Source organism: Pelecanus crispus, chromosome 17 (assembly GCF_030463565.1).
Source record: "Pelecanus crispus isolate bPelCri1 chromosome 17, bPelCri1.pri, whole genome shotgun sequence".
Classification (NCBI taxonomy): Eukaryota; Metazoa; Chordata; class Aves; order Pelecaniformes; family Pelecanidae; genus Pelecanus; species Pelecanus crispus.
In genome coordinates this window covers 2,113,905-2,139,354 of record NC_134659.1, presented here as the reverse complement: position 1 = coordinate 2,139,354, position 25,450 = coordinate 2,113,905, and the positions used below count along the sequence as shown (strand labels likewise).

The 25,450-nt window shown below is 51.9% G+C and overlaps 1 protein-coding gene across 1 annotated transcript in view; it reads right to left on the bottom strand.

The window, feature by feature from the left end:
* Positions 1-1,998: 1,998 nt before the first annotated feature.
* The window catches only part of PLXNA2 (plexin A2), a 154,283-nt gene continuing 130,831 nt past the window's right edge, over positions 1,999-25,450 (bottom strand). The window contains exons 19-31 of the mRNA XM_075722534.1: positions 24,447-24,681; positions 22,861-23,003; positions 20,929-21,197; positions 16,232-16,298; positions 15,421-15,567; positions 14,800-14,959; positions 14,122-14,225; positions 8,781-8,880; positions 6,373-6,563; positions 5,601-5,770; positions 3,529-3,741; positions 3,048-3,198; positions 1,999-2,094 (exon numbers count right to left, since the gene is read on the bottom strand). Coding sequence (XP_075578649.1) covers positions 1,999-2,094; positions 3,048-3,198; positions 3,529-3,741; positions 5,601-5,770; positions 6,373-6,563; positions 8,781-8,880; positions 14,122-14,225; positions 14,800-14,959; positions 15,421-15,567; positions 16,232-16,298; positions 20,929-21,197; positions 22,861-23,003; positions 24,447-24,681 — 2,046 coding nt within the window. The remainder of the gene's footprint in view (positions 2,095-3,047; positions 3,199-3,528; positions 3,742-5,600; positions 5,771-6,372; positions 6,564-8,780; positions 8,881-14,121; positions 14,226-14,799; positions 14,960-15,420; positions 15,568-16,231; positions 16,299-20,928; positions 21,198-22,860; positions 23,004-24,446; positions 24,682-25,450) is intronic.

The following is a 25,450-nucleotide window of genomic DNA, read 5'->3' as shown; positions in this document are numbered from 1 at the left end:
ATTACCAAAAGAAAGTGGACGTGGCATGGCTTTTACTGAACGGTAATTAAAACAAGTTTCCTGAGTATTTCTCTACACACTTCTCCCCTCCCGTTGCTGGCTCCGCTCAGGACCGCGTCTCAAGACCAAACGCCGGCAGCTCTCCCGGTGCACGGGGAGCCTGCGTGACCCTCCCGGGCTCCTCCGGGCAGCAACGGCGGAGGGTGATGGATATGGAAATGGATTTTCCTCTGACACACACCCGCTGCACACTCAGGCCCCAGTCGAGCACAGCTCTGCCCAGGCAGGGCCGAGCAGATGCCGGGAGCTATTTTGCTGCCGCTGCCAAGCTCATGCGGTCAATACTTGTATTTCCATTAGACCTCATCACCCTGTCCTCCCCACTGCAGCCTGCACAAATATCAATATTTATTACAGAGAGAAATATTTACAGCATTCCTTCCCCTCCTGGCACTCTACAAAGGGACACACGTAAACTTTGGTGTCTTTGAAAGAAATAACACTCACAAACATTTGCCTGTCACTGGCCACAAGAACACGTGCCGTCGGGGCCAGCAAGGAACCAAATATCACGACGAGACGCCGAGACAGAGACAAGAGAGCAGCGCTGGCTGGCCCGTGGGGTGCTGGTTAAGGTCTTCCCTTGCCTAGAGCAAAGATTTCTTTCCCCTCCCCAGTGGAAATGCAAGTCCTGCGCCTGACCCGGGCGACACCGCGATGCTGGCGGAGAAACTCAAAGGGAGCCTGTGCTGATCAACTCTGCAAGTCAAACAGAAAAGCAATAAATATCTCATCTCGCTACGTTGAGTCTTCAAGTATCGCTCACTGTAAACATTGGGGGTTTGTTGGTTTTTACTGCAAGGAATCAGAGGCGGCTGCTAGAAACCACCACCAAAACGCAACCAAGGAGGCTTCGTCCCAGCTCTGCCCGGCGGGGAGAGGGCACCCGGCCACTTCTGCTCAAATTGTACCTGCAGAAGCCAGCAACGCACCGGCTGCGGCCGGGCATGACTGCGGCGGGGCACGACTGCGGCCGGGCACGACTGCGGCGGGGCACGACTGCGGCGGGGCACGACTGCGGCCGGGCACGACTGCGGCCGGGCACGACTGCGGCCGCACCACCAGCTCAGGGCACTGCCGATCACCGCGGCGGCACCGGCACCCAGGCGGAATGGGGGTGGAAAGGGGGAAAGCATTTAAAATCAGATCTTTCCTCGTTCAACAGTAAATGGGATTTAAAAAATATATATATTGACACTATATAAATACATAGATAAAGCTGGATTTCAAGACAGGTTGGATGATCTGATGGTTTTGCAATTCGGGTAAAGTTCCTTCTAGTGCCTATAAGTTACTCAGCCACTGAACTATTTTCTGGCTAAACTTCTATTTTACTTGTGTAAAAAGGTGTGGTGCAAACTTGTGCTCATATTTTTTATAAGATCCCAAAAAGAAGAAAATTTCGGTTTTCCAGACTTTCCAATTGGCGTAAGAGTCCGTTCGCAGAACGCCTGAGCCGCATCCTCGGGAGTCTCTTGAGGACAAGATTCAGAGCTGGACCTCGTTGCCAGGATTATCTCTGTGGCCTCTGTGGTTTTTGCTCTATTTCTTTTTTTTTTCCTTTTTCTTTCTTTTTTTAAAAAAAAAAAAAAAATTAAATAAAGTTTTATTTTCTAATATACATCAAACAATTTTCATGCAAAGCAGCAGTCATGGAGACATCCAGACTTCCCAGGTTCCTTCTTCCCATGTATACTCGAAGCAGTGATCCCTCTTGATGTGACTTTGATTGAGATGCTTTGTCTTTTTCTCTTCCTGCCTTTTCAAACCGGATCCTGTACGATTTTGAATACAGTCAGTCCTTGGGCTAGTCTCTGCTCCCTGCAGAAGAGCCTTGGTATTTATATGTCCAGCGCCTTTCTTGCTTGTTCTCTCTTAATTCCCGAGAGTCCGTGCAATTCTCTGCCCTTTGCTGTCCGTGAGCACCGCAACCTTTCTTCAGCTCTCAATAGACATGGCACCAATAAGCTGCTCTACTTTGTATGCCAGACGCTGCCTACGTGCCTGTTCATCCTGCTCCAAAGCCCCAATGAGCTGGTACACACACACAAAAAAAAAAAAAAAAAAAAAAAAAAAAAAAAAAAAGGAGAGAAAAAAAAAAGAGAAAGAAGTCAGCGTACGAGAGGGGGTGGTAGAGGTGGGTGGGCAGCAAGATGTGAGCAACTTGAAATGTGGATCTGTGAAACTCAAATAACAAATGGCAAAGCAAGGCGACGAGCGCTTCGCTGTGCCGCAGCCGTGCTCATTGATTTGTTGGACCGCTCGGTGCATGTTACCCGTGCAACACAATCATTCCCACTCTTGTACCCTGGGCTCCACGTTTCTTGTCTCATTTAGTGTGGAAGTTATGAGATTTTTAAACCCTAATCGGCAAATAGCTGCAGCACTGTATCACAAATGCATACATGCAATTAAATGACAAAACCCTTCCTTTTAATGGATATAATTGCAAAATAGGTTCTTCTTACATTGAAATGAAGGGGTGGAACAGATGGTGAGAACTTGGTTTCAAGTGATGCATTCATTAGAGGAGCTCACGCTGCCAGGGATTCTTTGCAAACAGGAGTCTGCGTCACTGCAACATGGGATTTGTACCGTGCTGTTCCCAAAAGACAGGGATGTTTCTGGGGAGCTTCACTGGGTCATGATGATTCTCCACTGCATTTAGGAGTGGGCTGCGCTGGGTGTGTGCCAAAGCTGAGGAACGCAGTTGCTCCCGCAATATTTTAGCTCTCAACCCCCTGGGAAGCATGCTATGGGCACGGCCAGGACCCGAACCAATTTGTGCATGAACAGGACAGCGCGGGGCAGCAGCGGTTGCAAGCTACGGCGGTGCCTCACCGAGGACGAGGGAGGAGGAAGGAGCTCGGGGCGGCAGCAAGGGGATCGCTGCCCGCCCCACTGCCGCACCGGAGCGCGGCTCCTCTCCCACGCCGCGTGTGCCGCGGGGTGGCATCGCCTCTGCGCCCGCCCCGGGGGACACCCACCTCTTCGCTGTACTTGCTGACGTAGGAGTAGATCTCGTTGAGCGCGCTCAGCATGTTGAACTCGGCGGAGTGCAGGCGCGACTGCTCAGCGAGGTAGGCGTTCATGTCTTGGTCGCTGATGGCAGGGAGCTTGGCAATGTCTGCGTAATACCTGCGGGAAGGAAGGGCCAAGGGGGGCCATGAGAAACACGGACGCTCAAAACGCCCCTCTTCTCCTTGGGGTTTAAACTAAGCTCTGCAGGGAAAAGGACATCATTTCGCTTTACGCTTACATCTAGCAAAACGGGATCCTGGTCTGTACCAAGCGGAAAATAAGAGCAGCGATGCTCGGCGGCGCTGAGCTGTGCTACCAGCTCGCTGCAAGAGCCACCCTGCTGCATCGTCGGCCGCCGAGAGCAAAGGTGCTCGGCGCAGGAGGTCGGGCAGGACTGGAGCACCCAGCCCTGCACCCATGCTGGGCCGCCCAGGTGCTGCCGCTCACCTCTCCACCCAGCTCTTGTAGCTGGGGATGTCCTTGGCGTACAGCAGCTTGTTGGAGGGGGAATCCTTGCCCAGGCGGTGCTCCGAAGTGGAGCAGGAATCCATGAAGGTCTGAGCCACAACAGAGAGGCAGGCGTCCGTGATGCTGCCTTTGTGGATATCAAACACAAACTGGGGGTTTTTGATTACGTTCACCCAGAATCGGAGCGGGAGGCTGCAGGAAAATCAAGAAACAAAATTAAATGTTAAGCCAAGGGCTAGGAAAGGACACTTGCTGCGGTTTGTGTTCCCAAGCAGAACACAAATGGTGGGAAGCGGCGATAATCTGCACGGGAGCTGGGCCAGGTCCGTCAAACACCAGTTAGCCCAGTCCCGCCCGGGTTGCTTGCGACGGGTCCCGCTATGCCTGGGCTGGACACTGCCGCCCTGCGTGCCCCGGAGCTGCTCTGGGGCCCGATCCTGCACAGAAACGCGGAGCAGGCGAGAGCCGGGCGGGCAGCAGGCGCCGCGGGCAGGCTGTCTGCGCCAGGTCAGAGCCGAGCGGCGTTCGGCGGCACCGGGCGAGCAGCTCGGTGAGGAGCCCATTAAACCGAGTCGGTTAGAGCGGGAGTCCGCGGCGCGGGGCCGAGCCGGGGGCAGCGGTGCTGCCGCCCCCGCGCTAATCAGCCGCTGCCCGGCCACTCCGCAGGCCGTCACCTGCCAGCGGTGCAGCAGGCATCAGAGGCTTTGTCCCCAAATCCCGGGGCCTTTGCAATCAAAGGGGAATTATTATTCCTTTTTTCTTTGGCTGTATAGCAAGATCAAAAAAACAGCTGCTGCTTTCTATTACCTTTCAAGTCTCGGCTCTCTCCATCCAGCTAGCTGCACTGAAGGCTCCAGCCTTAACCCTTGCTGCGCTGCAGGCAAGCAGCTCGGCCGCGGCCCCGCAGTGCCAGCTCCCCGACCCCCCGCTACCCCAGCTCTCTCCTCCAAGCCCCTGTTTGCTTTGACCTGCTCTGGTGGCAGAAGCCTCCGCCCATCTCCCCACCAAAATTCCCTTTCTGGGAATGCTGCAGCCAACCGAAGTGCTCAGCAGAGCTCTTCGTTCAGAGACCAAACCCTCGCCCTTCTCCTGAGCCCCCCGTGCCCCGGGGCAGAAGCAAGGACCAGGGTTCGTGTGGTCTGATGGCTCTGGCAGAGCAAACTCTGCCAGTTGGCGCTTTCCTTTTTATTTCTTTAAGAAGTCTCATCTTTTTTTGTGATTCTAGAGTTTTTATCCTAATAACGCCGCCTTCTAAGGCTTTCAATAAATTGTTTTTAGCTTCCCACAGCCTTAGCAGGGAACCCAGCTTTTGCAGCCGTGATGATTAGAGGCCTTTTAAATCACGAAAGATGCTGGGGAAAATACAAAGTCTTCAGGGAGCAACCATTTGTTGTGCTTTTTTTTCTTCCTTGCAGAGCTAAATTTCTAACCCATGGAACTTTTAATCCTAAAATAACAGCAGAGGCAGAGACATGAGAGCTCCTATTGTTCGGAGAAGGCTGAGCCTGGCTGTGGTCCGTGCTGGCGGCACGCGGGGCTGGCTTCTTCCCCCCTTGCCACCTCCTCCCACTGCCCAAATGCTCCAGCTGCTGCCCAAAGCGATGGGGAAGGAGCAGCCGCCCGCCGAGCTCTCCCCTCCCAGCCTGTGCCAGCGTGGAGCCCTGCTCTGCAAACCCAGCGATTTCCGAAGTCCAGATGTGTGGATCTGCAGCTGGAGGCCAGTGCCCAGCTCCCACGCGGGTAGAGGACTCGGAGATAGCCGGGCTCGTGGTTTAACACTGCCCCGGGCTTTCAGCTCGTGTGTGCGCGGGGAGCAGCACGAACCAGGATCAAACCCCAGTGCCACACCTGCACGGGGCACTGGGACAGCAGCGGTGCTGGCTGAAAAGCATTAGCACAGCTCCACGGTCCATCTCATGCTTTGGAGCTACGCGACTTGGATGTTCCCAGCCTTCCCAAAGCTCTTCCCCATCTCTGTTTTTCCCCAGGACACAGATAATAGCTCAAGCCTCAGGTCTGCCCCCACTTCCACCCTCCTCCTCCAGTCTTACCAATTGCTCTTCCACGTGTGCCTCACATCTGTGTCGTGGATGCCGTGCTTATCTGCCTGCTCATCCAAGAAATCGAACATATACTTGATGGCCAGCGGGAGCGCGCTGCCTCGGTGCACGGTGCTGAACAGCGTCTCAAACAAGTCGTCCACAAATTTCTGCAGCGTACCCTAACGGGAGCAGCAACCGAGAAGGTGAAGGCAGGGACGGGCGCGGGCTTGGCTGAGCAGCGGTGGCAGGAGGGGATGCCAGATGGTGCTACCAGCGCTGCACAGCCCGGCAAAGTGCCGCCGCGGACCCGCCGGAACAAGGGAGGTCGGGGTCCTTACGAACGCCGACTGTGCTGCCGGAGGACCCCGGGGGAGCGCTCCAGCCTGCACGGCTGCACTTTATTTCTAACCTGAAACAATTTCTTTTGCTTTCAAAACGTTATCTGCAGCGACGAACACGCAGGGAAAGGCAGGAAAACGCTCTCTGGCCAAGGAAACCGGTTAAATATTAACAGGCACTGCTGTGTCTCTCCCACTCTTTGTGTTTTAATGCCATGCAGAAGAATGAAGTATTGCAGCATTCACCTTGCAGTGAGGAAATCTGGGCTGCGTTTCCATCGCTGCTCCAGGAGCCACCCAACCCCTGGGGCCCAGGAAAGCCCAGCGGGAACAGGGCCCCCCAGCAGCTCAGCATCCTTAGGGACTGCACAGGACCCCCGGCAAATGCGTACAGATGGGCCCCCCTATGCATCTCCTGAGCAAATTTAGCGCATGGCAGTTACCTTTGTAGCTAACAGCCTGGTCAGGTAGATTTCGGACACCATCTTACTGCCCCGGTCTCCTTCCTTTTGGTCTCCGTGGTCGTGGTTTTTGACCAGGTGCCAGACCTTGACGCCGCTCTCCAGGTCGGGGGTGATCATGGGGGCCCGGGAGCGCAGGCTGTCAGGGCTGCCGGTGTAGCGGAAGGTGGAGTCTGAATGATGGGAAGAGAAGGTGGTCATGCTCAAAGCAAACCCCTTTTTCATTTCCCTGTCTCTTCTCAGTGACGCCACCGTGCTCGCTGATGCCAAAATCATCTGTGCTGGCTTTTTTTTTACAGGGTAATGAAATGTAATACAACCCAGGCACCAACAAAATTTGGTGTTTGCCCAAGATACGTGTTGGTCTTCACCAAAGAGTCCCTCAGACTCGAGCCTTTCTGTTTTCACACTCAGATGTGGGACTTTTCTGCTCCATTCACATCCTTTACTGACGTGAACTCGATAGTACGAGGCCGTGCAGGACATCTCCATGAGTTACGTAGGCTCATACACATGAACCCTGGGCACCAACTCCTGCGGCATCGGAGTCCCGATATCAGTATTTTGTAAATAATAACAAGCTGCCCGGCACAAAGGGCAGAAGAAAACTGCTGTGCTTGAGCCTTTCCTTAGAGCAACAGGGGCTCACGCTGAGCACCGACTGCAGAGCCCGAGGGTGGCCTCCCTGCTGTCCCCACGTCTGTCCTCCTTCCCAGCAGGGAACGGGGAGCTCAGAGGGGAGCAGACAAAGGCTTTTCCCTTAATTGCTCGGAAACCATGGAGGGGTGTGAGATATATTTAACTTCCCAAGGAATGTGCCTCCCTGGATCCCATCCACAGTGTCTCCAAGCTGAGACACAGTGCTGAGTAGCACAACCGTGCGTTATTGGGCTTTTCTTCCTCTCGCTAAATTTCTTTGTTCTCTGGGAACCTCGTGCATTTTCTCAAGTTTAGCCTCCAATTCACTGCTCACCCTCTGCAGTGAGAATAAGGGGATCAATCACAAATCAGCTGAGGGAAATACTCAAGTCATTACCAAACTAGCTAGATTTTCATCCCTGATTAAGGCTTAGATAAATGAGTACTCCAACTGATATAATTAAGGAGACAGACAGGGGGACAGCTAGGGAAGCATCTAGTAATTCTATTTTTAAACATAGCTCTGTACTGATATATAACGGGGGAAGTAAATAAGTATCTCATTTAAATTCTGTCTGCACAATTAGAAGTATTAATCTTAACATGAGCAATGATAGTTCACATTGGTAGTTTGCAAAAGCTTTTCCATCTGACATAGATCAACGAGCACTGAAGACTCAGGTTGTGTGACACAGCCTCGGTTTCTCCATCACCTGAAGCGAGGGAAGCGCTGGGCACTTGGGTGGACTACACCTTGCAGGGAGAAATGCCTTTTCTCCTGGCTTTTGCCTAAAGGTTCTCCTGTGGATGGCTCTTCAGAACCCTTGCTCGAGAAAAAAACCATTATTTTGGGAGCTATAAACAAGAGGAGGAGATGCGTTTGTCAGGAGCCCTCTCGTTTGTAAAACACTCTGTAAAATGAAAGATAATGAAAGATCAGCGCACTAGAGATTTTGCCACTGCTGCCTTTTATGGAAGTGTATTATTACTATTATTGTGGATTTAGTGCTATAAACGCACACCTGGCACCTCGCAGACTCATTTACTCAGGCTGCAGCGTCTTCAGGGACCCTCTGTAAAGTGCCGAGCCCTGCTATTATGCAAATAATGAATTCCCAGGTGTGCGCATCCGAGCATGCCGAGTTAAGATTGCCATTACCCGTTTTTGACCCATTAGCTAAGAATTGAGGATCTTCTACTTAGAGAAGAAATAGATGAAGGGATCAGGCTTTTCTCTGGTGCAGCCCTGCTTACGGGCAAGGGACATGAAATTGCTTTCCTGCAGCGGGAGCCCCACGGGTGCTCTGCAGCATTCATCCCCTCTGAGCCAAAATTCTTTCCCTGGGCTTTTCCAAGACCCACTTTTCCAAAGGCTGCTCATGTTATGCTTGGTATTGCCTTTTCCCTCCTCTCAGCTTCTCCGGTCTTTTTGCTGTTCTGCTCATAGAAGGAAAAGCCTTTGCAAAAAAACAGTAGCCAAGGACATTTTTCTGTTTGGCCCATGAACGTACTTTCATTTTGGCTGCCATGGTGTGGTTCTTTGGGGGAAGCTGCTGCTTTTCCCCCACCTAATTCCATTAAGGTGTCGCCCTCCTGCAACAAAGGCAGCTTCAATACCAGCCCCATCAGGACACATTCCCAAGTAAAGCTGCAAGCTCCAGGCTGGCTCTAAAACCGTGCAGTGCAGCAGGAGCAATGCCCAGTCAGTATCTGTGAGCCATTGTTTCCCGGCCCTTAACTCTGCTTCTTACCATATCTGCTAATAGACGTCCGGGATATACTGGCAGAGGCAGGAATGTTGTAGGAGGAGGTCTGTTTGGGAACGAGAGCCACAACTGAGCGGTCTGATACCTGGGGAAGAGAAGGAGAAGGAGAAGGAGAAGGAGAAGGAGAAGGAGAAGGAGAAGGAGAAGGAGAAGGAGAAGGAGAAGGAGAAGGAGAAGGAGAAGGAGAAGGAGAAGGAGAAGGAGGAGAAGGAGGAGAAGGAGGAGAAGGAGAAGGGGGAGAAGGAGAAGGGGGAGAAGGAGAAGGGGGAGAAGGAGAAGGGGGAGAAGGAGAAGGGGGAGAAGGAGAAGGAAAAGGAGGAGGAGGAGGAGGAAGAGAAGGAGGAGGAGAAGGAGGAGGAGGAGGAGGAGGAAGAGAAGGAGGAGGAGGAGGAAGAGAAGGAGGAGGAGGAGGAGGAGGAGGAAGAGGAGGAGAAGGAAGAGGAGGAGAAGGAGAAGAGAAAAAGAAAGAAGAGAAAAATCAGTGAGATCCACTGTCTGCACTGTGATCACCAGCTGCTCATCCAGCAAGTGCAGGAAACAGAATTCACCAGGGCCCAGGCTCGGCAGGGAGCTGTCGGCATGGCACGGGGCTCCCGAGGGCACGGGGAGCGATCCTGCCGGCCAGCCCTTGGAGGGACACGCTCCTGGTCTGGCTGAGCTCTGTGCTGGGCTGGCAGCAGCTCTACAGAAAGGGACTGAAGGAAAGCAGCGATAAATCAAAAGACGTATTGAAGATGGTTTTGGTCGTTCTGATTTAAGATTACGTTTTATCCAATAAAAATGAGAATCTCAAGAATTGTTGTGATCCAATTAAAGTAACAATGCAGAGGGAATAAAATGGCTATAATAACGTTATGGACCATAAAACATTCCTATTAAACCATTTTTTATTTTAGCAATTTTTACAAACTTTAAAAGTTTGATTTACAGCTGAGCAAGTCATAAAGCCATCTTTCAGGGTATTAAATTGTCAGTCCCTCTACTGCACCAGGGAAGGAATTAAATGCTGGGAAGTCAAACTATAAATGAACATTAGTTCTAACAAGATTTGGTTATAGCAGATTTTAGTAGCCATGTTTAATTTTATCCTCCCTATAAATCTAGTAGTCACTGGAAGTTTTTTAACTTATTTCCCTTAATTAAGAATCTGCAGGTTTCCAGGGAATGGGCCTGAGTGTCTTTTAATTTTGAACTCGCGGCCCGTGGTGCAGCACGGCGAGGGAGCGGAGAGGAGGGAGCGGAGAGTGGAGTCACCGCATCTCGCAGGCTGCCGGACCCACCGGCGCCCAGCCAACACGTTACTCAGAGGAGCTGAGTAATGCCTCTTCATGCCGGAAAAATCGCTTTTGGGGCTAAGTCCTCCATTATTTGCCCGGAGTCCTGCGAGGGGCTCGGCGCTGTCCCTGCACGTGGGGAAGCTCCGGGGCAGCAGCTGGACTTTGCCCCCAGCATCTCCCCGCGCCATCAGCAGAAGGGGCGTTCGCACAACCTCTGCCGCCGCGAGGTGACCTCCACGCAGCGACCACCGCTGCCTAAGGCTCCCTCCAAGGTTTTGGGTTCCGCTCAGATGAAAGGTTTCACGTAAATGCGAGTTATTATTATTGCTAGTGAGAGTGGAAATAATAGTCACTTGTGTTTCGCAGTACAGAAGTGAGATATTCCTAAGCAAAACACTTCAAACACCTCTGTTATTTCCTCTTCTGCTCCTGCCTCACTTCATCCAATTTATTAAGTCAATGGAAGAAATGATCAGTGGCGATATTATTTTCTTACGCTGCTATTAGCTGCCACTTCAGTTCAATTTCACTAGGGAGGAACCTGAGCGCGCCGGCAGCCCAGGGTGCTCCCATGGAGGCAGCAGCTCCCCGGCCGCCGTGCCGGGATCCGTTTCTACCAGGGCTGTGGTTAACTGGGAGAGAAGCATTAAAAATTCCACACACACACACACACACAGAGCACTCTCACTCTCTAAATTTTGGGTCGAATGGCTCTTGTCAGCTAAAAAACACCAGCGTGCAAATTAGCATCAGATGTAACACACATTCGTTTCCCATCTCGCTCTGCTGTTGCCACACTCCCATAAAGCCCCAGAGACGCCTGCAAAGCTGGCTGGCTGTTTTATAACTTTATAAATATTCTGATTCTTCTATGAGCTGGAAACATGCTGCACAAAACACATTAAAAAAAAAGAAAAAGAAAACCTGGAGCGGGGAGAGCAGCAGCGCAGAAGCCCAGACACTACTGTGTTTGCGTGGGCTAGCGAGGATGCCGTGAGGATGCCAGCCCCGTGGCCACGCCACCCTCGGCTCCTGGGTCTCATTTTCCACACAAATCTTCCCTCTCTGCTTCTAATTTTTCATTTAAAATAGTTTTCTAGTCTCTTGGCCTTTCCAGACTCACAGTGGCTGACAGGTATTCATGCTCTGCTGCCTCTGAGTTAACCCTGCATGAGCCACTGTAAATCATTTGATATTAAATTCAGTGTTTCATTTTTCTTGAGTAAAACCATGCAGGGTGAGACTCTCCCATGGAGTTTAATAGGCATGAAACCAAAAGGGTACTACACAAATGTAATACAATTCCTTACAACACAGTTTAAAAGCCCCAGAGAATTTAACAAAGAATTACACCTATTTAACCTATACATCTATTTTTATAAATGAAGAAATAAGCAGCAGGCATACAGTTCTCTATATAATTCTATGAAGTGGTTCAAAAAATAGTACAGAAAGATGAATATTTCTTTTTAAATCCAATCTGGCTTTTGCAGGCGAAGGCTTCCTACGAAAACCACATTTCATCGGTTGATGCAGATATATATTGTACTTTTATCATCCTAAACATGTAGAAAACAAATGTAATGGTGTCAAAATCCAGCAGCCAGGTGTGGAGCTGGGAAACTCTTGGAATTAAATAGCTGCCCTCCGCAGAGCCTCCCCAGCGGGCCCAGAGCACGGTGAGCAGGGGGAGGCTGGTTTGGTCCCTGGCAGGAGCAGGAGCCCAGGAGCTGCAGGAACGCGGCTGCGGAGCAAAGGGACCCCAGAAATCAGGAGCAGGGGTAAGGCTGCAAGGACCGGGCAGCGTCTGGTCCTTGCTTCAGCACTCACTCCCAGGTGACAGTGCCTCTCCAAAATACTACAAAACGCCCGGGGTTATCGGATGGAAACATGGGCTGTGCATCTCCAATTACCGCGTGCAAATCCAGCCATCGCTTTGCCTTCAGATCGGCAGATAAAAGTAGACGGCATCTGACCAGGAATAAAGACAAGACAGGTCTGAATAAAGGATGGAGAGAGCTTTACAGAGCTAGCTTTCATTTCTTCTAGACATTTAGAAATCATCTCCACTAGTCCTCCAGAAGCTGGAGAAATCTAGATTTCATTTTTAAGCCTTGAACCACACCCGTTTTATACGTAAACTCCTGTTAAAATGGTGAGACAGCAGCGCTTGAAACTCAAAATGATTTTATACCCTCTTCTAAGCTGTGCCTTTGCCCACATATTTGTTTTACTGTGTAGTCCTGGAGCACCTGTATTTTTGATACCTAATAAAAACATTTATTACTCAAAACAGAAAAAAACCTGGTAGGAATAAAAAAAAAAAAAAAAACCCCAAACCATTTTGTTTTTGGCAAAAGCCCTGCCTTAACAAGATTTCTGTTGCAGCGCAGAGAATTTGGCTTCTTTTTATGGCTGAGACAGCTCTCTCGGGCTGCGCAGAGCTCGGGCCAGCGTGGGGAGAGACATGGGCAATTGCTACCTGTTCACATGTTTGGCAGCAACTTCTACTTTGTTCCAGAGCAAAACTGACATTCAAATGGCAGGAATAGCTGCAGCATCTTGAGTGCTGCAAGGATTTTGTTTATTTTAAGGGTAAACTTGTGGCTCAGATTTTCCCACAGGCACTAAAATGAAAGTACTCCCTCCCCTCGCACCCAGCACACATCAGACAAACACGGCTTTCACTTGTGACTTCCTTAGATGACTTTTAAAGATCAAGGCATAATAAAGTCTCGCTGCTTCCCTGCATGTTGGTTAATCCCTTGCAACTGTCAGGTAAACCAGCCTTTAGAAACAATGGAATTCATCTGCACAGCCCGTATGACATTTTACGGTGATCTGTGTTTAAATCCTTCGGGCTGCTTAGAAAAGTTGACCCTCGAGGAGCTTTTTTACACGCACTTTGCATATTTATGCCATTCTCTCTGCCTCGCTCCCTGATGATATGGCTGCTGTCAATACTGGCTCACATTCAACTTACACAGCATGAGTCACGCTGATGGACTCGAGATGGTGTATAAACAGGGAAAGATGCCAGATTAAATACTAAACGCTTCTGTGTAGGTAGTGATGGACAGTAGCAGGTTACAGGTCCTAATTAATGTGGTTATCCTCTGCTGCAGACAGGCTTTGAGTAAAAGCCTTTGATTCTCTTTAACCAAACCTTCCTCAGCTCTGTCTTTACCTCTCTTTCCATCTTTCGCACACCGCAAGAAGCCCTTTCCAACAGATGCACGCCTATCCAGGGCGGGCTGGGCTGGGGCACGCATGCTGCAAAAGCTAAAGATGCCAACAATTTCTTAGGTCACCTCGCCCACCCTGGCCGATGCGCAATAGAGCATCTTCACTGTCTAGCTTAGTTTTATGTGATTTTAGTGGCAAAACTCCCGCTACTTGGGCTTGGAAGACTAGGTCTGTGACTTAGGAGGTTTGATGTCGCTTTGTCAAGAAGTAGCCCCTGATATTCACCTTTTCTTGACCTGGCTTCATCCCGTACCTCCCCGCAGCACTCCCTTGACCCTCCCATGTGACAGTATATGAAATATTTGCTCTATTTCCCTTCTTCACTCCTTGCACGATGCTCAAGAGTCAACATGTAGGAAGATCATAAGAGACGAGCTGCCGCTGCAGCCTCATCACGTGGTGTTTGCAAAGCTTTGAAGGAATGCAGAGACTCTTCTTCCTTCCCTGTTGCACTCCTGGTTGTCTCAGACCCCCACGCAAAGACCTGAGCCCCACATGCCATCCCTCCCCTGGCCCCGCATCTCCAGCAGCTGCAGCTCAGCCCTTGCCACTGCTCCCTCTATCTCACCAGCACGGCTGGCAATTTTAATTTAGCCAATTTTCAACTCTGCTAGTTTCTTTAAGGTCTATGTCAAGGTTGCTTTCCCATCTAATGCGTAAGCACATTGAACCCTTCTGGTTTATCATACAAATGTGACCTGGTCTGTCTTGGTAGATGAGATACTTAGGAATTACATTTCTGCTTTTCTTTTCTTCCCTCCTGGCAGCTTTCTGGGAGCTGTCTGCTGGGGCTGCTTTCTTACCTGATAATGCATCAAGGTGTTCAAGCGCTTCCAATCTCCTTCAATCTTGGTGGTGATGTCTTCATCTTGCAGGACCACACGAGCTATCCGGCCCTGCCGCCACTCTGCGGGAGAGGCAAAAACCAGGCAGACACGACGGTCAGAGAGGGAAAAGGCACTAACAGGCTCTATCCAGTTCTGGCCCAAGTAACTGCTGGACAGATGAGCCTGTAGAAAAGCCCACCTCCCAGGAAGAGGCACCCAGAGAAAGCTAAATTCTGCTCTTAAATCTTACAGCTACAAGGAAGGTCATGCTGACAGTCTTCTTGCAGCAAAGTGCAGCATTTTAATTCCAATATGGAGGGTTCTGCAGTGTTTAGCTAAATTAAGGTGTAGGACCTTCCCAGCCCCTCTGCCCCGCTGGCTTTAGTAAGATACACAAACTTGGGGAGAAGCTTTGCTCAGCAGAGTGAAGGAGGCTTCAGGAATCACTTGCTCTGTGGTCAACGGACAATTAGCAGATTCCACAGAGCTCAAAACCTATCTGGCAGGAGCAGTGCCCATGCTTCTTAGGGGCAGAAACATGTGTCGTCGTGCAGCCTGAGTTCTAGCTTTTACGCTCTGCAAAACGTGTGGAGAATCACTGACAATAACAACCTCTCCGATCTTCCCCTTCCTATGAGGCAGGGAGGCTCCTACCCAAGTCCATGTCAACAGCTCTTGGTCTTTGAGAATATGGGACGTTTTTGTATACTGCATCGAGGATCTTCTCTTTGACTTGAGTGATGGTATCACAGTTCAGCACCTTCACAGGGATCTCTGGACTGTTCTCATTATCCGGATTCACACAGTTTAGGATCTGGAAGGGAAGAAGAACCACACTATGCTCTAAAGGGCTTCACACAAGCATCCAGGAGAACTGTAACCACATCTGTCACAACAACCCTTTCTCATAAAAAACCACTACATCCCTATGTGCATCATTGCTGTTGCATCTAGTATATCTTTATAACGACTACTAGATAGGAGCCCTGGATGTCCATTTTCATTTGCTAGAGGAAGGGCAATGCTCAATGCACAGACAGATAAAATGCTCCCCTCAAACCCTGCTTTTCAAAACCTTAGCTCAGGCTACTTGTACCTGCAGATTAGGGACACACCTGACTGGGGCATGGGTCTAGCAGCATGAGGCTCTACTGCACTGGCAACACTCGTGCTTCGTGGTAGTGTCCCAAGTACTGGCCTAAAGGTCAGAATAGCTCACATCCAGGTGGGGAGGACAGAAGCGATTCAATGGCAGCTTCTACAATCATCACTCACCAGAGTCTTGTACTCAATTTGCTGCCTGATCAGCTTGTCCTCACTGAGGGAGTAACGGGCTTCTCCTGTGATGGCATCAATTGGACCTTTCTCCATCTGCTGCTTGATGGCACAGTAGAGCATGAAGAGCGGCTCTCCAGCACATTCCTACACAACGAGACAGACAGCAAAACTAACACAGAGGTGAAGGTGCATCTCCTCCAGGGCCGCTGGCCTGCAGGCAGGTTTTGCACGATTCATTTCAGCAGAGGCTTAGTCCCATTGACTCAACCTTTAGCACATGTGCAAGGCAGGCTCAGCCCCCAGCAGCTCCTGGAGAAGACAGCCAAAGCCATGAGCTCTTTTACTCAATGGGTATGTTGTCTTTGGCTTGGTAAATCTTTACTGAATCTGTATGATTGTAAAAAAGGAATTTGAGATGTTGATCTCGTTCATTCCCATAAAGCAAATTCTATGGGGCTTCCAAAACCACAAATAAAGTTAAAAAATATGGAAGCCCAGGCACGGAGATGTAAGTGAGAATTTCTCCTAAGTACTAAAGAGGTGCAACAGAAACTGCATTATGTGAGAATTACACCAGGCGATCTGAGGGTTGAAGAAGGCTGAGCACGGAGGCTGTGACAGCATGGCTCAGCCCATGTAAGAGCAGCCCCAGGTGTAGGCATCTCCAAGCAAATTTCCACCTCCCCTGCCTTACTACTACATCTTTTGACTTGGAGTCTGAAGGGTTTCAAGCCTAGATTCACCCGGGGGATGGCTGGTGGGTGAGACAGCAAAGCGGCAGCGGGGTCTCAGCTCCATCCCTCCTTACCTTGAGGAACTTGTGGAGGAGGAAGGCAAACCAGTTAGTCAGCATCTTCTCAGCCACCGACTCGGTCCTAGGGAAACCAGAGGACACGCATGTTACATGCAAAACCAAACCGTGCATCGGAGTCCCCAAATCTCCCCGGGTGGCACCACGGGCTGCACCCTGGCACAGCTCCCGCCGTGCTCTGAACCGGGGCCGTGACAGCCAGCGCTGTCCCCCCGCCTCGCTGCACGGAGCTGACAGCAGCTTGCCCAGCTGACGGCCATCACCGCCCCGATGGGGCTGCTGACAGGGAGCCCGGTGACACTCGTCTCCTTGCACATGGTGCAAATTACAGCCTGGCTCAGTCAATCACTGGGATTTGCAGCCCTTGCTGGCAATCAGGGACCGCAGAGCGACAATGGCAGGGAAATTGCAGCTTTCTCCCCAGTCCCACCCAGCGTCCTCTCCCCACATTGTGCCCAAGATTATCTCTAATTTAAATACAATGGCTCCAAATGATAGTTTTTAATGCTGGCTCTGCAGGACCCAGTGAGTTTCCTTAAAGCACCACAATCCCTTTTCCTGGGACAGGCTGTCTCAGAGTCCACACGGGAGCCCCAGCACGGCAGCTCAGGCTGGGGGTGGCAGGCAGGGCTGCCAGGCTGCCCGAGAGGCTGTGCAGGGGATGCTGCTCCCGAGAGGCCGTGCAGGCGATGCTGCTCCCGAGAGGCCGTGCAGGCGATGCTGCTCCACTGCCAGCCGCGCCAGCTGCGAGCATGACCCCGGGCAGCCTGGCTCCCTGCACCACGGCTTCGCCATTGCTACCAGCCTTCCCCTCGTGCCACATGCGATAGGATCTGGTCCAAATGTCAGCAAGCTAAGAGGGCTGAGGCCAACGCCTTGCCCTCTGCTGCACCCTTTCCCCTGGGGACCATGCCTCCCTGCACCTTCACCTGAGCCTGCAGCAAGGCAGCAGCCCCACCGGGTCTGGGCACCTCTCCGCGCCTTCATCCCCTCGGCCGGCAGCTCTGCTCCGGGTGCCGTTCCTGCCAGCTGCCTTTTCGAGCACCGCACCACCAACCAGCTCAGGCGATGCCCAGCGGGCACGGCAACGCACCCAGCCTCTGCCTCCACCGTACCCTGACCCGGAGCGAGTCACCGTCCCGCTCCGGACCCCTTTTCCCCATTCTCCCCCATCTGCTCTGCTGCCTTGAATCAGAGACTGCCCCTTGGCAGGTATTTACACAGCATCCTGCATGTCTGAAAACTGGCATTTAATGAAAAAACCACACACTATTGAAGCAACCGGGTTTGATCACAAAGTCAAGCAGATCAAGTATAAACAGGAGCCACAGATTTCAGCAAACAAAAACTGACACCGGTCGGCAAACAGACCCGGGGTCACATTATCCATCATCTCTTAGGAGCACAACATCTGCCAGGAATTTGTGAAAATGTCTGCAGATCCCCAAAGAATTTAAACCTGAATTGATGAACTGCCTAAAAATTCATCCTACAAATTGCCACACACATTGTTCTCCCGTTTAAAATATTTCAGTCACCCAATTAAGGAGGAGGAGCACAAGCACATTGCCACACCAGCGAGTCACGGAAAACGGGAGGATCAGTGCTACAAACTAAAGAACAGGTGAAAACTCAGAAAATGATAGATTCGGGATTTCAGGGTGAATATTAATTTAATAAACTACTTTGTTAATAGAATATTAAATTAAGAATTGGCAAGCCTCCCCATTAGCCCTACCAGTGAAGTAACGCCGTGTCCCGTCCCTGTCAGCTGCTCACGGTCTGGCACCAACACCAGCACCGTAAAAATAACTGAAATATGGAGCGACAGAGAAGTTGGAGCATATTGTGTGGGAGAAGGGTATCAGATACTCCCAAGCCTAGCTGTTCCCTTTTATTTCTTTATCAGAAATACAAAATCAGCTGAATGGAACAGCAAAAAAGAAACACCTCGGAGCATCTCTGTCAAATCCCATTTCTCCCTACCTTCAAGCACAGAATCTCACTCCCATCTCGACACAGACTGACGCCGTGAGATATCTGCAGTGCATCAGCCCCGGGGATGGCCAACAATTAAGTTAATCATCACTGTCGTACAGCGGCTAAGGAAAGGGGCTGCTCTTGACCTTCACCGCTGCTGGGCGCAGCACGAGCACTGCAGGCTCCTTGCAAACAAGTCTGCTGCAGGTGCTTTCCCTGGCCTCTGCCTTCGAAATGGGATCGGAGCCAGACGGCAGGGTCAGCCATCCCTTAAACTCTGCCTGCCGCCCCGCGCCTGACCTCTCTTTCTCTCTGCCGAGCGGGCAGGGGTCTGCTGAGCCACAGCAAAAGCTGCTGCGCGGCTTCGTGCCGCCCCTCGGCAGGCATCGCTCCTGCTCCGTCGCGGGGCTGCTATCTGAAATGCCATTATAGACCTGCCTCTAAAAATAAAAAATAAGCTCCTGGAGATGAACGTGGCAGGGGAGAATCCCTAGACTTGGAGAAAACCCTTCTCATATTGACCACATCACAAGGGCAAAGCACGATCCAGAGGTGACTTTCCAAAGGAGTCGGACGCCAGCAACCACCGCCTTGGCTGCTCCTCTGACTTCCTGAGGCACCGGCAATAAAACAGAACTAAACAAAAAGAGCTGAGAAAACCCTCAAAATAAATATGTATTTTATTAATTTTCCCTGCTATATCTAGGTCTCTGAACTGCTGTGTGCTGCTCTCTGTGCCAGGAACCAGAGCAGCTATTTGATTTAACGTCAACTTTTTTGCTGTCTCCCGCGAGGGGTAGTTGCAGAAGAAAGAGAGAGGGGAAAACGAGGAAGAAAGAGAGAAAGAACCGAGTGCCAATTATGAACTGCTGCCACCAGAGAGCTCAAAAAATAATAACAAAGAGTATCTCACTTTGTGGCTGATCACTCCTTATTAAGTCAGAGCAAGCCGCTCCAGCCCGGGCTGTTTTGTGCACCAAGACCGCCCGGGAGCCCGCAGGGCACAGGGCTGGGACAGGGCTCCAGCCGTAGGTTTCCTGTGAAATGGCTCAATCCGGGCACAGGCCACCCAGCCTCGACGCTGCTGCCGCCGCCGCCCATGGCCCCGTCTCTTTGCTGGGCACTGCGGGGAGGAGTGGGCACGGCTCTGATCACCAGCCGTGTATTTTTGGAGCGCTGTGAAAAGTCATTATTGATGGCTGAGGCAGAAGACGCCTTCCCAGCGACTCGTCGAACCACGGGGGAAATTAAGACGGCTTCCTTTTCCGAGACGAGTTATTGCCTCCGCAAACACAGCCAGATTTAAAGCAATTTCCTGTCAAGTGCATTCATTACGGCTGGAGGAATCCCTGAAATTTTCCTGGAGCTGTGAAATCCTCCCCTCGCCTTCATCCGCTCGCTCCAGCGAGATGCCGGCGGAGCCGTGGGCGCAGCCGATGGGGCAGCCGCATTCCTGCCGCCGGCCGAGGCCAGGCTCTGCAGCACAGCCAGGACCCAAAGGGACACGGGATGGAGGCGGCTCACAGCACGGAGAACAGAGGTAGCCATTCACTTGTGGCTGCTGATCTGGCCTACGTTAATACACGCTTTTTCCCCTTTTTCTTTCTGCCATTTCCCAGCACGACCTTGGGCGAGTTGCTTAACCCACTCTAGAGCTCCTTCCCCCAGCTCTGAAACACAAACACTGCTGCTCCATCCAGGCAGACACGGATGCTGCGGGGATAAAGCCCATAAATACCTACGAGGTAGCTCGGGCACGTGAGGGTGAAGGTCACGCAGGCACCCTGGCTGCAGAGGACAGGTTGCCGTCAGGAGCGGGACCAAGCCTGGCGGGGCAGCCTGCCTTTCCCCGACGGCCCCAGGGGCAATTCACGACGCTGCCCGCCCGAGAGGCACGCTTCTTCGCTCGGTCTTTAAGGCTTTACTCACCACGATCATACCGCAGCTCACGGGAGACGAGGACCCTAAGTAGTGTACAGACATGTAAGAAATCAGCCTCCTGCTCATAAGAGCCCGAAGTCCAGTAAGGCGACTTAAAGAGCTGCACCTCTGCTCCTCCAGAGCCTGCTGCACCGGGGCTGGTGCCTCCTCTTCCCTGCCTGGGTGCACCGGGCACTGCTCGCTGCCAGCGACGGGCACGTGACAGAGAGCTCCAGTTTCTGTGCCGTTCACCTCCCTGCCATGACACTGCCCTGAGACAGCCGTGCACAGGACCCGCGGTGGGAGCTAAACCTCTTTGCCGACCCGCTCGGGCATTCTGCACACACTGGTGAGAGAAGCAGGAGCTCGGTCAGGCGGGTGGGTGCAGGCAGGGCAGGGCAGGGAGGAGGCAGCTGGCTGGCAGAGGTGACAGTGCTGGATCGTCACCTGCTCTCAGCCAAGCCAGGGGAAGGGGGGCTGCTGGAGCTGCGGCACGGTAGGATATTATGAGCGAGAGAGACACGCACCAGAGGTAATAGCTCTCTTGGATCCAATTTAAGACCCTGTTCAGCCATCTGTGGAATCATACAGTAGAGTTAACCCTGCGTCCTGGAGACAGGCGAGGAAATGGATGGGTCATCCAACACCACCCATGGAGAGCAGCGTTTTCCTTCCGACACCAGCACCCTGGTCCCGCAGAGCTCCTGGATGCCACCAGCAGCGTGGCCGCGCCAGCCCAGGGGACTGCGCTGACCTGCCCACGGCCCAGTCCCCTCCCCGTCCCCTCGTGTTACCTGCGCAGGAGCAGTTTGGGGTGGTTCTTGTTTTCCAGGTTCTTCTCGATGAGGTCGGAGAGCAGCTGCTTCAGCACATCGGTGGCGTACTCCAGCTTGCCTTGCAGACCCGTCATGATGAGCGAGGCCACGTTGCCACGATCGCGCATGGAGAAGCTGCGCTGCAGCTCCAGCGTTCGGATGAAGGTCAGCAGGAAGACTTTGTTGTTGATCAGCTGAGCAAAGAGCTTCAAGGCCTTCTCCACGCTCTGCTGCCCGTTCCCTTGGACCTGCGGCGGAGGAGAGCACGCGCATCAGCCAAGGCACGGGAGGACAAGGGACCGGAGGGCAGCCCTGCACTGCCGCGGGCTCGCTCTGCCATCGCTGTGGGTGGGCTGAGTGGTTTAAACCTGGGTGCACAAGCAAGCACCCCATCTCTCAGGGTCTCAGCACGCCTGAACGTGGCCTTTGGCCAGTCCTGAACGAACCTCACTCTTTCTGTCCTCCCCCAGCACCTCAGCACGGCTCGCTTTAATCATTGCTCCGAGCTGTACTCTGCATGCCATAAAGCTGCTGCTTTGAGGCTAACGGCCCTATAAATGACATACAATTTTGCTTGTTCTGCACAAAAAGTGACACTCTTGTAAGTAAATTAAATACTAATTTAGACTATTGCTTTATTATGGGACAAGCGTAAAAAATTAATTGAGGCTTTCAGCCGGTTGCAGATTCAAGTAATTCATTACAAGTGAAAATGATGAACTACATTAAGCAACTCTTTACCAAACATCTTGGAGACTTATGTATTGGTTTTACTAACGTTACATAATTAAGCAACTGTGTAATTGGCAACACATTTATCACTTCTAGAATTCTGTTTTTCATGAGTAAAATAAAAAGCGTTCATATTTGTTTGCTAGAGCATCAGCTTATTTGGCAATTTAAACAGCGAACATAATGCGTGAGACTGGAAAACTCAGGGCACGGGAATAGGCTGGGAGAGGCTGGTTCAAAGCCTGCTGAGCTTTACCAACAGCACGGCTACGGCTCAGTGGTGGTGGCCCACTGGCAAGGAATCTAATTCGATGCATTAATGCTAAGTAGTGCTTGCCCGGAAAAGCAATGCAGCCGTATGGAGCACAAGCAATCAAGACTTCTTCCTCTTACATCTCTGGCTGAAGATTTGGGCCACCACCCCGTCTGCGTGAAGGCAATAGGACTTTCAGGAATTACGGGAGCAATGCCAGTCTCCGAGAGGGAGCGCCGAGGCCGGTACCTCTGGGCATCCCAGGTGGAGGACGGCAGCCCCATGCTCGGTGGCAGATAAAGTTTCTTGAAGCACCATAATTTTTTTTTTTTTTTTTGCGCTCTCACAGGTGAGCAGGGCCCATCTGCAAGGTGATCTGATGGACCCTTGTACGTTAACTATTTTTCTAAATCCTGAGGGAAAACCTTATGCATACATTTACACATACTGGTGGAAAAAAACAGGAAAACTGAAGTGCTTGCTCAGAGCCGAGCGAGAGGCCGGCCATGCCTAGGCACGGCGCTTGCCATCCTGTGGACACGCCACGGAACAGCAGCAGGATGCTCCAGGCAGGATGCTCCAGGCGCACAGCCTCCCCCTGCACCAGAAGGTGCTTAAGGAGGACTTTAAAAGAGCACCGATAACTTACCTGGCACGCTTTGCTGCTGGCCTATAGCAATATAAAACCCTATAAAATAAAACTAAAGCAACACCGGGGAGAAGAAACCGAAAGGAATCAAGCAATGCGCAATGGAGATAAAACACCAGCTTCTTAGTTAAAATGAACTCGGGGCTCATCCTGCTAACCCCAGTGCCTCTAGTAAGATTTGGTGTGGAAGGCATAAAGATGCTTCAGGATCTCACGCTGGCTTTCCCGAGGGCTCAGGGAAACTCAGGGAAGGGCTGGAGCACAGCCTGGTCATTACCTCCAGCTCCCGCAGCACAGGATGGTCCTCGATGCCGGGGAAAAGGACCCTCATGGCATACGTCCGATAGTCAAGGTACGGGATCCCGGAGCGATCCAGGTCGCTGGTTAATTCGTTGATGTCTGTCTGCAGCTCTGCAAAAGCTATTCGGGGAGAACAGACCAAGACAGAGAAACACACGTGAGCCCCGGGAGCCGAGGCTGCGGGGCAGGGGCTTTGGGGAGGGCTGGCTGCCTCCCTGGGGCACGGCAGCAACCGTAAAGGGGCCAGCTCAGGAAACCGATTCGGAGGAGACCTTGCCGCGTAGCTGAGGCAGACCCTCACCCTTGGAGACTGTCTCAGCAGCTGAGAGCGAGAGCACACACGCTGCACAGAGCAGATGCCGAGAACAAAAGATGCGTATTAATTTGTATGCAGTTCACACCTGTGTACACACACCTAAAACACCTTTAAACGCCGCAGACAGAATGAGGATCTATTTTCATAACTTGGTGCCTCCCGTATTTTCCTCTCTTCTCCTCCCTCTATCAACAGTTGCCAAAATAATCAAATCTGATGCAGAACAAATCCAAGCAGAAACTGCCTGCTGCAGGGGTCAGGAAGGAATTTATTCTTCCTCTCGTAACATAACATCACCGTGTTATACAGCTGTTTGAGTGTCCTTGTGTTCATTCTCCAAAGCATGAAATGTTGGCTCTAAGGTCTCTGCACCCCAGCTAGGCTGTGCCCATGCCGAAGCTGGGGTCTCTCCTCAGTATATCTCATTTTTTGTCCTGGGCTTTCAAGACTACCCTTTTAAAATCAGCTGAACGAATCCAATGCATCTCTCTCTATATCCAGAGGTCACACCATGAAATTTGCAGCTATTTGTTTGATTCACTAAGCTCCCTTCCAGCTGGAAGGATGTACGAAACAACAGCAGCACCCCTCCCCAGACGCTTTTTGTCTCAACCCACCTCCACCTTCGCTCCCCTGCGGAGAGGCCAGGCTCAGCCGCCTCGTTGCAAGGGATGAGACTTGCGTGTGTTGAGATCCGCAAGCGGCAGCTCTAGCTGCTCCAAACACACAACATTTCCCAGAAGCAAATGCTTGAGGAGCTTCTTCCTATCCCTCAGACCTGCTCTTGCCCCTCTGGGCTCACATCTTATAGACTGGAGGAGGGGCTGGACCAGCTTTCCAGCCCTACTGCCTTCCATTTGGGATGCGCGCTGTTTCCTGGGGGTCCGAACCTCCTCCGCTCCCTGTCTCACTCTGCCTTTTTAAAAGCCCTTTACTAAAAGGCCATTAGACAAGGGGCCATATTGTGCCGGGCACCCTGGGGCTCGCGCTGCCCTCGCAATGCGATCCAGGCATGTCGCTTAAGCAGGATCAAGCTCTAATCCTATTCTCTGCACATTAGGCAGCAGAGCCGTGTCTGCCGCCGACACACTCGTCGCTGCCCACCCTCCCACGCAGCCTCGCAGGGCACGCACCCTGCTCCTCTCTGCAAAAAATCGGGTGACTGGGGTGGCTCTGGTGGGGAAAGCTGGGGACCAGAGCGCGGGGCTGCAGCACACCGAGAGTGCCCGGTCCCGGGCAGTACTGACCCTCCTTGCACTCCAGGGCCACCCGGGACTCCAGATTGTCCATCTGCATCTGCAGCCTCTTGAGGGTCAGGTCATTCTCTCGGGACTTGCGCTTGTAGGCGATGAGGACGATGATGACGATGATGAGGAGCAGGCTGCCTCCGGCTGCGATGCTGACGATGGCTGGCAGGGTCAGGAGGCTGTCCGAGATGATGCTCACCGAACCAGGGGAGAAGATGATACCACCGACACGCACCTACAAAGCACAACGGAGGTAACCAGCAGCTTCGGGTACGGGTGTAAGCCTGTCCCAAAGCCCCGTCCTTCGCGGCCAGGGCACGCGCCGCAGGGGCTGTACCGCCTGCTAAGGAAGCACTGAACCATCTCGCTTCCAGCTAAGGCTACAGCAACCCCGGTTGCCTTCAAACACAGAGGGTGCAGCTTATGGGAACACAGGGAGGCTTCAAATCATGATAAATGGGCCAGCCCTTCACTATCTGGGCTTTGTTCTTATTATCTGATGGCTCCATTTGACTTTCATTTTATAAGCTTTCAACTCGCTTTTGTAAACTGTGGACATTAGCAACCCAGTGATAATTCCACAGACAAGAAACCAGAGTGGCTGGAGAGGGAGAACAGAGAAGGGAAGAGAAAGCCCCATGTGAAAGCTACAGAGCAACCACGCTGGAGGTGAATGCCAGGACTTGCTTTTCTTGGATGTGCCCTGGCCACAGATGCGAGCAGCTCTCAGCCAGGTTGCGCTTCTGTGAATCACACTGTGATAATCCGAATATGTTTTGGATGCTGAACTTAAAGGGAAATAAATCACAATTACAACCTCATTTGGGCTCTACTCAAGCACTTCGGCAGCTGCGTGCTTGGTCTGTGAGCGGATCGGAGGAAGCAGAAATGCCCAAAACCAAAGCAGAGGAAGGCACCGACTGTTACCCTGGATGAGGACGTTGATCCAATCAGTCCAGTGTTCAGATGTCCTGGCTGCTTCTGCTTCAGGAAAAGGCAAACCT